General features: G+C 43.3%; 1 protein-coding gene across 2 annotated transcripts in view; it reads right to left on the bottom strand.

Moving 5' to 3' along the window:
• RBM20 (RNA binding motif protein 20) overlaps positions 1 to 16,852 on the bottom strand; it is a 105,986-nt gene extending 89,134 nt beyond the window's left edge. The window contains exon 1 of one of the 2 annotated variants that reach the window (XM_082054289.1): positions 16,304 to 16,852. In XM_082054289.1, coding sequence (XP_081910415.1) covers positions 16,304 to 16,446 — 143 coding nt within the window. In that variant the 5' untranslated portion in view covers positions 16,447 to 16,852. The remainder of the gene's footprint in view (positions 1 to 16,303) is intronic. The other variant, XM_082054286.1, reaches the window with a different exon arrangement.
• Between the last annotated feature and the right edge of the window lie 1,589 nt (positions 16,853 to 18,441).

The raw sequence follows: 18,441 nt of genomic DNA, 5'->3' as shown, positions 1-18,441 counted from the left end.
GAATCTTTGTATTATTTAGTACATTTTAGTGAACACCACTTTATGACTTGGTTCTTTAGTTTTATCACCCACTTAAATAAATACATTCCATGGGCCATTTTTGGAAATAAAAATGAGGATGTTTCGAATTCTTCAAATAAAAACTACTATTAAAACTATTTAAAGCCACAATATGAAGAAAACTTCAGAATTTTTATAGGCTAGTTTTAAAACCATATGTTCAACTCAGCTAATAAATCTGTTCATGTAAATTCTGCAACATTCAAACAGATGTAGAAAGGTTCAAGCTGCTAAAAACCAGATACAGATTCTAGTTCTCCACTTATTTAATCCAATCTATTGAAAAGAACATTAGAGAATTTAGTGTCTGCTTTAAAATGAGACAAAGCTGGTAAGATATTTTTAAAGACGAACAGCAATTACAAAATAGTTCATTTAGCCACCTTGAGAAATGCACTGTTCAAATTATCTAGAAGCACAATTAGCAATTCCACTAGATTTGCATCATACCCATAAAATTCTCCTTTCCCTTTCAGAGCTTTTCAATGAATTTTAAAGGTAACTGCTCTGCTGATCTCCAGCTTATATTGAACAGATGAGATCTCATAAATCAAAAGCTGTCCAAATCTCCTACTGTGGATTAACATATACACGATGGCTGCTTGCCCATGACTGAAAATCCTTCTGATAGCTTAATGCTGTCAGGTGCTCCATTTCCAATGGCCAAAACATAATGTAACATTCCAGAGGACAAATTTTTCAGGCTCCATTTCAAGCACAGAGGTATGTTAACACCATTAAAACCCGCTGATTTTGTCACTATGCTTTTGTCAAGCATATGTTTCACTAATGCATAATAACTGTGTTCATTTATGAAAACACACGTCAAAAAGATCCGTTTTGAAAGCTAAACATTAGCAGATAAAGCAAAGATGACAGCAGCAGAAGTTTTGTGGGTACTGTTAGTGTAATTTTTCTAATATTGGACTGCAGTCTCCAGTTGGAGAAAATAAAATCTATAACTAGCCTTATAAAAACCCCACTGTCTAGGTAAACACCATGTCCACACACTTCAGTCTTAAAATGCAACTCTTCATTTCTAAAGGAATACGGGGTCTGTGTATTTCTTTATGGGACATAAAATGCTCACATAAATCTCTGTGCTGACAAATTTTCTATCTGAAGTGAAAAATGGGCAACAGGACAGCAGGAGCAGAGGGGCAGTGGCCAGCCCAGGCAGGAGGATTTACAGAAGAGAAGGTTTGCCAAGGGTTTTCTGGGGAGGGCAGGGAGGGGGTGGAAGCTTGGAGCAAATTAATGGGCAAACTGTTCCAGGCACCAAGACTGGCATGGGAAGACGTGTCCAAAAGACTACAGCTCCAGGTTTGTGTTACTTCACATCACTGTCTAGCTATCCAGCTACACTTCCACCAAACACCGTGAATAGCAACATGTTTCTCACCAGCAATATAAATGCGCTGTCATCTAACACCCAAGCCTGTGAAATCTCTAGTATTTCTGGTAAGCGGGAGAGGGAGGTATGTGGAAGTTTACCAGTAAGATCAACAGCATGTGGGATTTGCCTGGGGAGATGAAACCACACTTAAATCCCCAGGTCCCAGCCACCCTAAGACAGTTTGCAGCAGGCGGTTCACTCATATAGCTGTCAAAGGTAGGACTACATCTAGACTCCCATGTGCATGCTCCAGGAGGATGTGGATGCTGAAGGAAGCACCTTTCAAAACTCAGCACCTCACCCAGCTTCAGGTACCTGGCAAGACACAAAGGACCTGGCATAGAAGAGCCTGATCGCTGCTTGACCAGGCACAGGAAACTGCAGGGACGACTCTCAATATCCCCCACACCACAGCTGCTCCCAGTGGCAAAAGCAAAGGAACCAGGAAAACCCCGAGGAGGAAAGAGCACAAATCTCCATTTTGTACTGTGCTTAGGATCAACAGCCATTCCCGAAAGAGGAAACACTGTGTTCCCTCAGGAGTGTCCTTGCCGCTGTGAAAGGGCTCAGCTGGGAAGAGGTCCCACAGCCTCTGCTTCAAGCAGCTGAGAGTCAACGAAATCGAGGGACAGATGTCACTGAGGACAGACAGACGGCCTTTTCCCTTCACACCTCTGGGTGCAATGCCAGGTTCTCAGCACAGTGTCGGTGGGATGGTGTGTTGGGGACACTGCTGGGAGGTGATGGTTTGCAGGAGGAAAGCACACCCTCTGCAGGCTGAAACCAAGAGACTGGAGAACATTACTTCTCTGTGCAAGCAAAGAGCACGCAATTTCATTTCAAAGGTGCTTGACAGGGGTTTTTCACAGATGCACTCAAATGCAGGAAGAAGATTCAGCATATCCAAGTCAGCAGAAAAAAAGAGAGTTTATAAACAGTTCCACTGCAATTCCTGGATTGGGGCCACACCACGCCTTCCATAAAAACAAAAGAACAGGCATAAACAAAATAAAATAGGAATAAGCTTGCACAGAACAACAGATTTGAAGAAACAAAAGTGTAACAAAACATTTTCATTTATTATGCCATTTTCTATTACTAAGGTCAAATGAAAAATTACTTGTTTGAACTTTTTACTGGTCTTGTTTGCTTGTTTTTAAGCAGACTTCCTCACAATATTTTCCAGAAGAAAAACATGGAACAGATATACAAAAACATCATCTACTTGCTAATTTTTTAATAGATCAAAATATATTTTAAATGCCACGAGCCTGCCATCACTGTAAATAACTACGGAACTACAAATTAAGCATAAAACTAATTAAACAAACACCAAGTAGCTACAGGGTGTCTACAGAAAAGATGAATATAATTATAGCTCAGCAATTGGAGAAGAGAATATTTTGAATAAGTAGGTAATTAAGTTAAGAGAGGCTAAAGAAAGATTTCACACTCACATTCATATGCTGAAGCAGTTTAAAAATAGAGAGCAAGAACTGCCTGACTTCACCTTTTAATTTTAGCTGGGTGATGAGCTGGTCCCAAAGACAGAAAGGCACAGCAGGATTTTTTTCTCAGCAAAGTGCCCTTCGTATTTTTATGTGAAGGAAATGCAGTATGTTCTATTAATAACCTGCTGTAGCCCTAGATAAGTCTAGGCACTCTTACAATCAGGAAAAAGTTCTGGTTCGTTTCTCCAAATCACTTGTACTCTCAAAGACATACATAAGAGTTGGAGAACCTCCCGACTGCCCTGGCCACTTCACGGTAAATAACCCACACAGGACAAGACACTCATTTATTTTTCCCATCAGTCACCTCTTGCAATTACTAAAGCTGTAAGTGTGTCACTTCTCTCACAAGGAGGAAAATGCAAGTAACTGAGTTTGCACCTTGAGATACATTTAATTTCATTCTTATTTTGATTAATAGCTGGAAAAGAAAATGTTGATACCAGCTAGATCAAGACTACATTGCAGATAGGAAAAAAAAATTAGAGTTGTTTGATGTAATGCTAACATGATGTCTGGGTTTTCCCAAAGCAGCTGGGGAGAAATACATGGGCTTTTCTCTGCATAAAGATTGGTGGTTCTTCTGGGTACGCCTCCCTCACACATTTTACCATCATGACACATCTCTGATTAACCTGACCCAAACACAAGCTTCCCCAGAGCAGATCCCAGCTCAGCTAACACTGTTTCACTCTGGGAGATTCTTGCAGCAGGGCAGGACCGAAACCCTTCCTGGTCCATAGCATCACACGGAGAACTCTTCTGTCCTTCAGGGAATGGTGGAAATGGAGGATAACCAGCATGCAGATCATTTTTCCAATATATTCTTCCCGAAGTGATAGCTACCCAAGTGAAGGTGAGATTCTTCTCAAAATCCTCTACTGTATCAAAAGTGCCTTTTTAACAAAGACTAATTTTGCTTGATAGATGGTAACAGTTAAAGTCTAGGCAGGAGTCTGAGTTAACCCTGTGGTGAAAACAAGACGACTAAACTCTCCCCTTGTGGTCCACAGCTGCATTCCCTCACTTGTATTTTAGAGCAACAGTCAGCAGCAAGACTCTGGATCCATCCGCCCCCTCTTATGTTTAGCCTGTAATTATTGATCCATCGCAGGCTCCACCTGAATACTGGTCAGTGATTCACTCCAGCTACTTCTGTGAACAAGCATTTGCAAATTTTATTTGCCAGGGACATACGACGTGAGCTAGTGCAAGTTTGCATTAACATCCTGCTGGTCAGCAAGTATCAGGCGAGGATGCCCAGCCATTCTGATCTATAGCCCCACTATCTTGGTGAACTGTTGGCCAAAAAGCGTAAGTAGTCCATGCTATCCTCTCAGTGATCTGCTTCCCATCCATTCAGTTTTTAAGGAAATAAAGCAAAGCACAACACTTATGCAGGTGAACCTAGGAAGCAGTTTGCTTACAGCTATTTACCTCATACATTTTGTTTTTAATCTTCAAAATATTTTGCTTTTTTATTTTTTCCAATCCTACCTTGATCCCAAATCATGTTAGAAGTTTCTTATTGTCCTGAAAACCTTTTTCCACTATGATATACAGCTGAAGGGCATCGTCTTTTCTTCCAGCTGAAGGATGCTCTGCATTTCATTTGCACACATGTAATTAGCGCATTCACTCTTATCACTCCTAGCATTTCTAGTTTAAGTGTCAGATACCAAAACCGACCCTGGCACCAACAACACTCTCTCCCACCACAGGAATGACATCTTCCACTTGACTTCTTGCATCAAATGAAGTTAAAGCACTTGAAACTAAGGATGGAAGAGGTGACCAATTCCACTTCTTTTACCAAAGATCCCTCTATTTTAATCAGATGTCTCCTTGCAAGAAGGTTGTCAGCTGATATTTTCACCTTCTCCTGCTTAAGTTCAACACAAAGTCTGTAGGGCAAGATCATCACTCACTGTATCACTATTTATAGTTACTTACTCTATCCTTATCCTAACAAGACCCTAATCAACAAAGCTTCTGACCCTCCCAAATTCAAATTTTAACATGAAGGAATTTGTATTTGAAGGAGCTTTTAATGAGTGAAATTTCTTGCTTTTCTTGCTCTAAAAAAAAAAAACAAACTATCTGAAAATTCAATTAATAGACCACCAATTCTTCTTCCTTTCCATTTCATAAATATTTCAAATAGTGCTTCTCTGTCACCCTCCTGTGTAAAGAAATCATTCATGAGCTGTAGGTATGAGAGGCTGGTTTTGTGTAGCAGGAGATAGAGATTCAATTTATCTTTGCCTCTTATAGAAAGGGAAAAAATATGCCTTTGGAAGAGTCCACCATGCAGACACAGCCTTTTCTTCTACAGTCCCCTTGTCCTTTCAGCAGGGTAACACACCAGACTCCACCAAGTGGCCAGTAAGTACATCTTTGGCAAAGCAGCTCAGATTTCAGAAGGAAACGTACAAAATATTCATTAATTGCTCAAAAAAACAGCCAAGTCTGAGTTTTCTCCCAGAGCCCATCCAACACGATCCAAATCCAGGGGAACGACAGGAACTTCACCTGTAGCTTTATCAGGCAGCCAGGTGGGGGTCTCGTCTATATGAAGCATTCTCCAGGGCATGCAATATAGTTGCTACAGCACTGGCTCTACTGCATATGTATAGAGCAATGAGCCTGAAAGGGATGTGTTCTCCAAGCCAGGATTCCAGCTGTTCCAGCAGCATCGTCACCATCAAACCCTGGCACCCAAAAGAAGCTGCTCTCACCGTGGCCAACCGTGCAGTTCTGTTCTTAGAGCCGTGGTCACTCTGCCAGCTTCGCTACAGATAAATAAGTAAAATTACCTCAGGGAATTTAAATTAAGAGCCATCTCTCTGTCTCACAGAGTTATATATGACTCTGTCATGTTTAAGCATTTTTTCTGCCTCCCTTGGTGATTCGGTTATTTCTTAAAAGCAGGGGCTGGAGATGGGGGGTGAGAAGTGATGTACTCCAGGTCTCCTCGAATTACTGAAATGTCTAAGCCCAGATCTAGGGTCCATGTGTCACAAGTGACACCCTTGGACAGTCTCTGCCTTGTCCACAGGGAGCCAAGCAATGAGCCCTCCTCCCACACTGCGCTGTTTATACAAACCACCAACTTGGGAGGAAAAAGTAGATACAGACCTGATATAGTGATTCACTGCTAGTGAGGTCCCTCTGGCATCTAGCTAGGAGGTGAGAAAACTAAATATAACAAACTTAAAACTACAATTATTGTAGGGGAGCTTGCCAGAGCTGCTCTGAAGCTCCTAATGGTCTGTCGGGGATTTATGGATCAGCTGTGAAAATTTACTCACAGCTAAAACTTGCCAATCAAGTCCTCAGCTTTGGAACACAGCTACCAACTTTCATGTAATACAGCTGGAAATTAAAGAACCGCCAAAGCAAAATAGTTGATTTTAATGCTTCAAGGAGGGACACACAAAAGAAAAATCTATCATATTAAACAGATCATTAAGAAATGTGGGGGGAGTCTTGCTTCTCTGTGTTTGTACCTTTGTGTAAAAGAGTCTTAGATTCTACAGAGGGGGAAGATTACAAACAGACCAGTGCCAAGTGCTGCTGAAATGCACAGTAAGAGACAATATGTTGTACAGAAAAGGCTACAAATGGCTCTCTAGAGCAGATTGCCCCCCTAAATTATGCCAGCAATCCAGAAAGTTATCTTAGTTGTTGATATTTTATTTCCTTGCCATATGGATGGAATCTTCATAAAACTTATAAAATCTCCTTTTAGTAAAATGGGAAACACCACAAAATTGTATCTGTTATTTTCACGGTATTACATTAAAAAACAGCAGCAAACATAGCAACAACAACAAAAATCCGGGGAACCTACACAGAAAACAAAGCAAGTAGCCAACTTAGATGCCAGATGCAAGTCAGCGCCTTTTTTCTCCCAGATGCTCCGCGCAAACTGGAAGGAAGCAGTGATGGCCGCTCTGAGTGCCACGCTGTGCAGAGGACACGATGGGCTCTTTGTACCCTCTCCACCTCCGACTCTACAAATCCCTACAGCTGGTAAGGCTTTAACACTCCAGAGTATTGGTCTTAAAACATGTCAGACTATTAGTACGCTATTAAGAAGCACAAAGGAGCATGGATCCGTACTCCTCCTTGCACAGCTTCATGCTCTCTTTTAAAAAAGTGACATTTCAATGCTAGAACACAAGGTAACTTTCTATTCTTTTCTTTGGCTTCTCCTGTATCAGATTTCTGCTATCTGCAATTACTGTTCTCTACATTTCTGTGCAGGATTCCTAGTGACCTGGCAAAGATAAGCAATAGTCATGAAGTCTTGCAGACTTAGGTGATAGGATCTGATCCTCTAAAGCCTTACACACATAAATAATCCTCACGTGCATGGATAAGGCTTTGCAAGATCAGTCTCATAGTATATACACTATATCCAAGGAGGAATTTAAGTCTTATTTAACACTGACAAGTGAATGGGCTTGGCCACCTAACATATTTATGTAATGTACAAGGTATGTTGGGTTTACTTTGCAAAGATATACTTTAATCACCCAAAAAAACCCCCAAATAAATCACATCTAGCCCTTGCAAATTTCCATTTTACTCCTCTTTTTTTTTTAAGGAAATTCAATCCTTTAACACTTTGCAATACAGAAAACCTACAAAACCTAGGTTGAACAGTAACAATCCCATATCTTTTAGAAGTCTGATCTACAAAATATACACTGATTTGTAAATAACTTAAATTTTGTCGAATTTGAAGTAGCTAGTGCTTTTTACTTCTCCAGGAATGAGAACAGACCTGTTCAAATAAAATCCAAAACAGTGCAGAAAGACTAGATTGACTTGGATTCGAGTTCCACAGAACTTTTATTCACATCACTTTTGTAGAACCATGCTGCTGTTTGCTGTTTGCCCATGCTGCCAATAGAGGTATCTATAAACACCATCACAGTCACCCACTATTCTTCTGTGTTACTCCCAAACGCGTTCACCTCCAGACACATCAATGACTCTCTTTTCGGCATGAGGCACCTCAGAGTAACCCGAGGCCAACCTCTTGGGCCATCTCCGATGGTCAACAAAAAGATGCCAGCAGCAGGGTGAGCCCTGCCTGTACCATGAGGAGAAGGTCTTGCCACAGGGTAGAACAGTGACCTTGAATAAATGGTAAATAAAGAAAAGAGCCCAATGTTTGGTTGTTGGTTGGCAGGACAGTGGAAAGCTGTAGGTGACCTTACAAGAATGTGCCATGAGTGGGGCACAAATGGATGGTGTAGAGCACATGGATAGCAGGGGTGTGAATGTTAAGATGTGTTAATAGAAGAGTTTGGAAGATAAGAGGAGCCTAGGGCTGAAAAAAAAAAAAAAAAAAAAATAATCTCACCCTAGTTTGCTAATATTTCTCTCCACAGTTTTAGGAGACAAGTGTCATCTTTTCTCCAAATCCCATCCTCAGACTGAACTGTGCGTAATCACTGACAAAGAATTTTATGGCGGGGAGAGCAGAGGAAATCTCTGACAACCTCTGGAGTGGCATTCAGACTGCAAACAACACAAACACACACAGCTCTGCGGGGACTGGAGCAAACTTCTCTGCACCAGAAGTTAATCTGCTCTCACTCCAGTTCCAGGCACAGCAGAAAACAGGGTAAAACAAGACATTATTAAAGCATTATACGGCATTTTGTTCTCAATAAGTATTTCGGAATTTTATTTTACAGTTTTTTTTTTAAAAATGAGGCCAGAAAGAGAACAATGAAAGTTGGTCAGTGTAATGAATTGTGTGTTTAATCATCCTAATAAAATTACTTAGCACATCTTCCCCTAAGAGGAGAACACATTAATCAACAGGGACAAATAATATTTCTTACTGCAGAAACAGACTGTGGTCAATTTACTGCTGCTTTGCCCACAGAAGTTTATTTGTTATCTAAGTGAAGGAAACGTCAGCCACCAAATCACTTGTTTCAGAGATACATAAAACCTACTTCTTAAAACAAAGATTCAAACGTAAGTAAAAATGCAAGAGCAACACCTGCCTGTCCCCAAAGAAGCGGCCCTAACTCCCAGATACCATCAACTCAATCTCTTCCCTCCAGGAGAAAACACACAACACACAAAACTTTAGCTTTCGACACTACCAAACTCAAGACATTCTACATTGTCTGAATTCTAATACTCTGCAGCCCGCAGTACAGAGAATCGCAAGAATGATGGCAAGTTGAGGAAAGCTAAGACTAGACAACATCAGATGCTTTTAGTATCACAAAAGCCAGTAAGCCTGGGAAGGGAGCAGGTGACCCACAGTCAGCCGGGGAGCTGGCTCGGAACCTGCCCACAACACTGTTTTCTGTGTCCATCCTGGCCAGCAGAACTCACTACCCAAGGTAACAGCAGCTAAACCCTTCTGTATCCTGTCCCTGCCTTCTCCTAGTAAGAAGTATATCCAGAAGTGATGAAGCAAACTATTAATTACTCCATCCCTCTTCAAGCAGTCATCATCACTAACACTTGCCGTAACACAGGCTTTAGAGTTACAACAGCACAGGAGATGGACTACAGTTCACAACCCATGTAGCTACAGATTCCTATCAACCCCCAAGACAGGCAGAATCATGGCATCTCTGGAGCACTCTGCAAAGGCTGCTGAGACACCAGCACGTCTTTAAATGATGGAGGTGATGGAGGACAGATCTGAACAGCATCATTTAGTGCTACAGTCACTCAGCACAACTCCGCCCCAGCGCCACACACCTGCTGGTTCAGCTCATCTCCCAGCACAGACATGCAGAAAACCAACAACAAATCCCTATTCCTTGTAGTTCTTTGTATGCATGGGATAAATATGCAGCTTCTGGTACAGTTAACATCAGTCAAACTCACATTTCACAAGTGTACATACACACATCAAAAAAAAAAAAGGCAGTAAGCCTGCAAGAAAATAACTGCCTGTGCACTCACAAACACTGATCCTTTAAGAAAACAAGCCTGAGCCCCTTCCTGCAACAGAATACCCAGTGCTTTTATTTGGCATTTTTTTCTAAATAGGCAAGAGGCATTTGTAAAACAGGCTGAGCTGGAGTTGTCAGAACAAGACAGATATTAAAGGTTTCTAAAACCCAAAAGGGCAGGTTTTCTGGTTTCCCCAGTGTGCCAAGTGACAGCTTCACTGTGACGGGTCATTAGTGTGACAAAGAGAAAGCAGCTGGACATAGAGGGGCAGAGGCTAACAGAGCGATTACATCCTTAAATCAACTATAAAATGTTACAAAGCATGAAGAGGAGGAAAAAGCAGGGGGAGTATATTCAGGGGAATAAAGTCGATCTGATAAAGTGTCTAGCTGCAAATCAGATCAAAGCAGTTCATTTAAATTAAAAAAAAAAAAATCAAGACAGCTTACTCTTCAGAAAAAGCAGATTCTATTTGAAGGAGTACTTTAAAGTGACTAAAACTATTATTTCATGCAAATAAGCCATTTTTTTTACCCTCCTAAATAAATTTCTGAAGTCCTCTATGAAGTATAAATCTATCTTTGAAGACATAGTTCCTCCCATTCTGACAGTCCCCGGAAAGGATCAGAACTAAAATGTATTGAGGTTTTTACCCATCTCCATTTTCCTTTCCTCCAAATGAGGTCGGAAAGGTTTTAGCATCATCTGCAGAGCAGCAGTAGCGCAGCAGGTCACACGGAACTACTCACTGTTAGGTACATGTAGCTTTGAATGGACACGGGCTGAATTAAGAGGAAAACCAAAAGAACACATTTCCCAGTCTTCCCATTGATGGGAATAGGAGTAAAAAATTTCCAATAAATGAGCAACCTCCAAGCAACTTAGTTACAGTAAAGAAGACTCCATTGCCATGTGTTGTGGTCCAAAAACCACTTGTGTTGCTTCTTATAAGGTATGTATTATTTAACATTTTGCTAAACTTGATATCACTGCTGTTATCTCTCTCTCCACTAAAATATATGAAATAATTTTGACATTTCTGAGCAACTAAGAATTGATTGATAACTAATAATACAAGCCAGATTACATGCAGATATTTGCATGCAAGGCATTCCTTCTAAATTCTTTTTTTCGGATCCCTTTCCACTTTGTACATCTGTGCTCCCTCTTCAAGCCTTAAATTCAATTTTGTTGTGTTTTTCTCCCAATAAGATGCTGGGTTTTAAATGAGAGTTTCAAACAAACACACACACACAAAACAAACAAAAAATACTGGGCGGGGGGCAGTAACACAACACCAAAACAGACACAAACAAAAGATTTCAGAACAAAGAAGCCCACACTTTCAGTCATTTTTGTTTAACACAGAGAACATTCATATGATGAATTCATCTTTAAGCTATGGGTCACACCCGGTATACAGGAGGAGTCGCTGACTTCCACTTAAAAAAGCCAATAAAAAACCAAGTATTTTAAATGAGAAATGATAAGAAAAGAAAATATTAAGAGAAAAGAGAAATTTCAACTACCTGCCTTGAAGGTAGTTATCATCACTGATTCTACTTTTTGTAAGCAACTAAACTTAAAAGTGAGGCACCCCCAGGCATCCCTGTCCCCTGTGCAGAGACACATTTGGTACTCAGATTTAAAGTTCTGATTTTAATGTCAGGTGAGGTCTGACAAGTCTCCATAACCACACAACAAGGAGCCAGACAATTCAGAGAAAACCGAGATTCCCTCGCTGTGTGTTTCATAACATACAGAGACGACGAGCGGGAAACGCAAGGAGGAGTTTAATAAGGCGGGTTTGGTTCCCACGTTCCCTGGCGCGTCCCACACCACGCAGTTGGCTTTGTCAGCTCCTGTCCCTTGTTTTGCTAAGGCTGCTCCGCTAAAACAGCTACAGCGCTTTCTGTTTTATTTTCATCGCCGTTCAGGGCTGTTACAGCTGTTACAACACAAACTCGATGCGTTTTGAGGGCTCTGTTGGGTAGAGAAACAACTCAGATTCTGGAGATGCACTTTAAAAGGCAAATAAATATGGAAAGCCTGGATCAGTAACAGTAAGACAAGAAACAGTAAAACCAGTGTTTCTCCTAATGTCGCCTTGTTAAGTATCAGTTTAGCCTTTGCCATATATGCCAAACTATTTGCCATGACTAATGTATATAATGGGAGTACATTTCATATTTTATCTCTCCTGAGAGACCTTGAGTTGCGGGGGGAGAGAAATAAAAAGAGAAAAGAAAACCCCACACTTTACACAAAGAAAAAAATTTAAAAGCACATGCTTAAACAAAACAGGTTTAAGCCTAAAAAAAAGTTGGAGGTCATTTTGTTTATTATTTCCTGACAAGTTTCCTCCTCACTGCTATAGAAATGAAGGACAGAGAGCACTCAGCACCAGCCTGCTTACTCCTGTCTGCCCCAAAACTGGCACAAGCTGATGACGACTCAGGCACAGATGTTGGAAATTCCATCTTCCTTCCAGAGGAACTGAAAATCTCCAGGACACAACCACTCAGGAGGAAAAAGAGGGAAGAAATTAAAAAAAGCAGCCCACTTTGGTTTTCTCTCTGTTGTTTTAAAACACCTTTATTCAATTTGTAAAACAAATGTATGCCCCTATATCAAACACAGAGAGTTAAAAACAGTTCCATGTCCACTGGACAGATATTAGCCATGACAAATCCTTAGAACTGAAAGCATGCAACCAGCCATTAAAACATACAAAGAGACTGCATTTCAACATCATTAGGTCTCCTATAATTATGGGGTTTACTTGTGGCATGTTTTAAGCAACAGCCTTCACAGAAATCACTCTTCATGCAACATCTTTACAGTCAGTCCACAGCCACCACTCGGTCCTTCGTCTCACTTATTTCCAGCTAGTTGCTCCATCCGACTGCAATGAACCACACACCTGGAATTATTAATAGAACCCTCCACTCTCTCACGCTGCTTAGACACTCCAGTCAATCCAATAGCAGGTGCTAAAACTCATCACACACTGAGCTGTCAGCTGAAAATTACATTTTGCAGTGTAATTGCAAATTATAAACAAAACCTCCAAACTATCAACAAACATTTTCTCATAAGAGCAAACTTACCGAGAGGGGAAAAACCCAACAAACCAGCAGTTCCAACCACACGTTAAAACCTTTCTGTGTAGAACAGGTATTTGAGGTCTTCTCAGAGATTTCCCACACGTGTCTCACTTGCTGGTACTGCAGACCCTACCCCGCATTTCCACTCCTTCCACAAAACCGCAGTAGAAACCAGTTACAAACACCAAACAACACCATTACAACTGTTCTTCTCCTTCTTCTCAGTCTTCTGCTTTATTACATATGCAAATGGATATTTTTGTAAGTCATCCTTGTAGGGTGTAAATTCAAGTTTGCCTTCCCCGTCCACTTTTCATTCTCAGCTTTGCAACCTGAGGGCTGTGACTGCAATAAGGCTTGTCCTTTCGGAAAATAACAAGTATTTTTCCCACCCAACATCACAACAACTTGCATAGATAGAAAGCTTTAACTGCTCTGTAAATCTTATGATTGGACCTTTATTATCAACAGAAATGACGTTGTCACTCGGGGTGAAAAATACAACATGTACGCAGTGTATTTCAATTTGTATCTTCTTGTATTTTGGAACTAATAGCAAGGAATTTCAAACTAGGTATTCGGTTATATTTTAATACTAAAATTACATTATAAATGTTAAAGCAGAGAGACATTTAAACAGTACAGTACATGCTACCTGCAGTGAATGAGTGCAGCCAATGTAGCTGCTACCAAAAACATCTCAGATCTCCAGTTTCACTAAATTTTTATCCTTGTTCAATGCTCAGTGTTCACAGTGGACATTTACCAGCTGCCCGTGTAGGAAGTCATTTTTCAAAATTATATTGGCCCTCACCTAATATCTGCAAATATTTCTAACAAAAGCGCTGAGGGAAGAAAGAAGGAACGCAGAGAGCTTTTAAAGTTTCAATGGTATAATGAAAAATAGAAGTGTTGAAACAGTTAAACGCCACACAATATTCTGGCCTACGCTGCTCTGAATTAGCATCCTGCAACTGCACACTTGTTTACTGCAGCTCACAAAGCAAAAACATGGCAAAAAAAAAAAAAAGTAAAGAAAATCAAAATGCTTGGGAAAAAAGGTCAATGTTTTCTTTCCTAGTAATGAGACCATGACTTTGTTTTGTAGAAGAATCACTGCTTTCTTTCCCATCCTATTTTCCCCATCATAATACCTGTTCTAACATATTAGAAATATATTCTGAAGAGCATTTTAAGATATTTCCTAACATCTCCGTTTCTAACAATTACTGAATATCCAATTCAGATAATAAAACACCACGTTATTACCAGTAAAGCAAAACATAATTTGCCCGTGGTTCAAATTAAATTCAAGGTGGAAGTGTATTAATTATCAGGTAAACAAAGAGACGCACACCAAATTGCGGCGCACAGTTACAAAACCAAACGATCAAGTTACAGAAGCTTAGATGGAGACATTCGACATTTGCCATTCTGCGCCACGTTACCCTGATAAAGAATGGTTAAAACATGGCACCTCTCTCCTTCCAGTAAAGATAGGCTCAAAAGGAAACTAATTTCAAGTTTTCCTACATATAATTTGCTAGCAGGCGTGACCAGCAAAAATGTGACGCCTTTGTATGTAACATGCGCCGTGTTATTATAGAAATAAAATCGTGAAGCCGTCTTGACAGCTTTGCCCGTCTGACTTGCAATATACATCCGCCTAAAGTCTTGAAACGTAAAAAAATGGCCATCTTTAGAGACTACAGTTTAAGACTGATTTTGAGTCAGTGTAAATTACCTTCTGCTGCACAATAATTCATATGTAGCCCTGTGGGAGCCCAGCAAGCTAAGGAAACAACCATTAATGTTTCAGTTTCAATGCAAACTTCCAAGTCTGTATTTCCAGTTAGGAACAAAAACGTGGGTAACAAGAACCGCTAATATTTTCATAATTAAGTTACAAAAACACCATTTAAAAGCAAATATACAAAAAGAAAACCAGGTATCAATATATATATGGGCCACATTCCACAGGAAGTGTTAAAGTCTAGTTTCATACATATTTATAAATAAGATAACGCAATTCCTAACTTAAAATAAGTCATACTCTAAGTTTGTCGTAAAGTTAAAGCGCACATGCATATATATATATATATATTTGTATACATGTACGTATGTATTTTGAAAATACAAGTGAGAGGATTGGAATAACGTCCTCCGTTAGTCACATTGCTGGGTTTTGTTGACAAACTGGTAAAGGCGAAGCCTCAGGCAGCGCCTTTCCCAAGGGGTTGTCGCAGGGAAGCGGCGCAAGGCCCGCAGCGAGCCCGCCGCAGCCCGGCCCTGCTTTGTCACACTGTCGCCCTGCTCGGCGGCCGGACACAGGCTCAGGCCGGTTGGTGGCCTGGGACATCATGACAAAAGCGTTTCTCAACCTGCGCCACTGCGCAGCGTCCTGCTCGTCAAGCCAAGCAGTAAACCTTAAAGTAATAGAAGGCAAATTCTAACGGCTCCATAACGGGGCGTTCGTTAGTAGATTCACTGCTCTGTGAAAAGCCTCTATTCTCTTTTAACCTATTACGATTTGTGAAAAAGCAGATATAGTGCATGCAACCATCTTGAATCAGCACGGAACAACTTATGTGTTACTCAGGCTTCACGTACTAACTATGGAGTATTCGGTTTGTCTTCAAGCTTCTCAGCCAGAAAAGTATCGCTCACACTACTGTATCTGTGCGGCAAAAGTACTTTTCCCTCTCCCTTTCCAGGTAGAAAACGAAAACAGCAAAATGCCGTTAGCATCACTGCTCCCGTTAATAAGCCTTCCACGCATGCACAGTCTACTTTTTCTGTGACAGTTTTGCAGAGATGGGATCGCTCCGGACACAACACGACCCCTCTCCCCAGGCGACCCCCGAGCCCGCAAGCAGAGGAGCGGCTGCCGGGCCCGGCACACGGCGGCGACCACGGAAAGGAGAAGAAAAACTTTCGCGACCGAGCGACCCGCTGCCTGGAGGAGACGGGGTGCCGGGGCGAACCTCCGGAGGACCGACACAAGCGGCTTTTCGGGCAGTAAATTTCTGCTGGGATACGGGACCGGTGCCGGTCTTTAGTGGGATACGCGCCCCGCATCAGCGGGGACGGCCGCTGCGCCGAAGGGGAGACTCAGCCCCGTGGAGCAGCGCTCGGCCAGGGCCGGTGCCGGGCCGACCCTCCGCCCGCCCGGCTGTCAGTCTGGGCGCGGGGGAGGGAAGGGGGGCACCGCCGCCGGGGAGGGGAAGCGACCCGCGCCTGCCCGCCCGCCCTCCCGGCCCGGCGGAACGCGGGGCGGCTCTTACTTGTGGAGGAGCTGGGGCAGGCTGGACGGCGGCGGCATCCCTCGGCCGGGGCCGCGGCTGGGGGCCCCGCTGCGGGCATCGCTCTCCGGCGGGTCAGCGCCGCGGGGGGCCGGGGCCTGGCTCATGGCAGCGGCGGGGACCATGCGGGGAGGCCCCTGCGGCGGGAGGCGCGGGTGACCGTGCAGCCCTCCGCCGCGGCGGCGGGAGGGAGAGGGCACAGGACCAGCCCTGGAGGCAACCGCGCTCCCCCCGCCGCCCCCCCCGCCGGGCTGCGACCGGGCTGGCGACGACGGGACAGGCAACCCCCTGCGGCTGCCGCCGTGGCTGAGCCCGCCCTGCGGGAGGGCAGCCGCTACCGGCCGGGGGCGGCCGGCGCCGCACGGGAGCTTCGCTGGCGGGGCCGGAGGGGCGGGCGGTGCCCCCAGCCCGGCCCCCCCGCGGGCCGCACCCGCCGGCCCCACCTGGGCGCCGGCCCCGCTCCCTCCCTCCGGCGGCACCTGCCCCGCGGGACGGACCCCGGTCCCGGGCAGCCCGGTCCCGGCCGCAGGCAGCCCGGCCGCCGGAACGAGCGGTTTCGCTCCGTGTCCCGGCCGGAGTGCACCTGGCCGTGCCCGGGGCTCGCCCTTGGGACAGAAAGGGCAGTACGGTAAAGAGTGAGTGGCTCCGGCAGTGATTTACAACCATCAAATCTTTCCCCTTTCCCCAAGGGCAGGGGGAAAAAGTGTGCATATTATTTTAATCCCTCACCAGTAACACCTCTGCAGAAATGCTATTAGTCATTTATCAGACATAGGCTCTGTCAGCTGATACAAAACCAGCGAGGAGTATGGCCCAGACAACAATATAAACCTTCTCGGGTAACAGAGTCATCCCTAAAGCAAATCCCCAGTCTAGGCGCAACCAAAGAACCTGCTTTTAATAAAGGATTGTCAGTCTTAGGCTCCCTCCTTCCAAACACGTACATTAGCGGGATCAAGACCTACCCAACAAGGCTTTACCCACTGCTGTAATGACACAGGATTAAGGACTAGAATTACAGGATGATGATACAGTGCGACAAAAAGGTGTTACCTGCGCATGTTTTGGGAGGACATTTCAGATGACCGATGGAGCAGAAGTTGCACTGCTCATACCAAATAAGGAGCACTGAAAACATTCCTTCCAGGTCTTGTTGCTTTCTTCGTAATGTGCTCTGTCAGAGAGAACTGAGTCAAAGACCATTTCAGTGTTTGATCCTGTGCTGCCTCTGTCTGCCATGCACCCTCTCCCCAACACACGCACCGAGGAAAGCAGAAACATCCTGGCTTCTTTGAACAATTAATCCTAATTCAGGGGAAAGATAAATTTTGAAGGGGGTCAGGTTCTCCTCCCCTGTGCACCTGGTATAGTCATTTACAAGTATGTAGCCTCGTAAATGGGTACAAATTACTACAATCAGTGACTGGAAAATTTTAAGTTATTTGCATTTATCACGTACTTTGCAGATGGATAACAGTAACCAGATGCAGGGAAGTCGAGAATCAGGTCCTATGTTGGTTGCACTGTTACTTAGTAGCAAGTGTAACACCAAATGCACCTTTTAAAAACAAATAGCAGTCACTACTTGTTAATACACATTGACTTACACAATATTCTGAGAAATACAAAGACCAGAGCCTTACATCCTTTCCCCCGGGGAAGAAAAGTTTGCAATATTGCTTGTTTTCTGGTTCAGCAAGAGCCAAGGGGTGGTCAGAGCTGTGGAGCTGATAGATGGCTGATCTTCAAGGAAAGGTAAGGTCTGGCAGGCAGGTGAGGCAATGCAGGGAAATGAGTTTAGCATGTGGCTCTAACTTAGCCTGAGGTTCAAAATGAGTCTCAGGTGTCCACTGATCATCCACAGAAAAAGTGGCTCTGCTTGAAGTTCCTTCTCATTACAGCAGCAGAGGAAGCCCTGGAGAGACCAAGCGACAGCCACTTTCTGCTGCCTGTAATTATGTGAGGATGTGAGAGATGGTGACTCATGGCTCAGGGGCAGCAGGAGCACAGCTATGACACCACCGCCTGGCCCTGGATTAGGAGGTGGATACTCACAAGAACGTGTTACTTTGCGCAGACAGTTACATTACATCACTTGTAAAAATGGATCGAGTGTGTTT

The sequence above is a fragment of the Streptopelia decaocto genome (genome assembly GCF_964273445.1).
Source record: "Streptopelia decaocto genome assembly, chromosome: 5".
In the NCBI taxonomy this organism is placed as follows: Eukaryota; Metazoa; Chordata; class Aves; order Columbiformes; family Columbidae; genus Streptopelia; species Streptopelia decaocto.
Note: the sequence above shows the minus strand (reverse complement) of the source record. Positions and strands in the feature narration are given on the sequence as shown.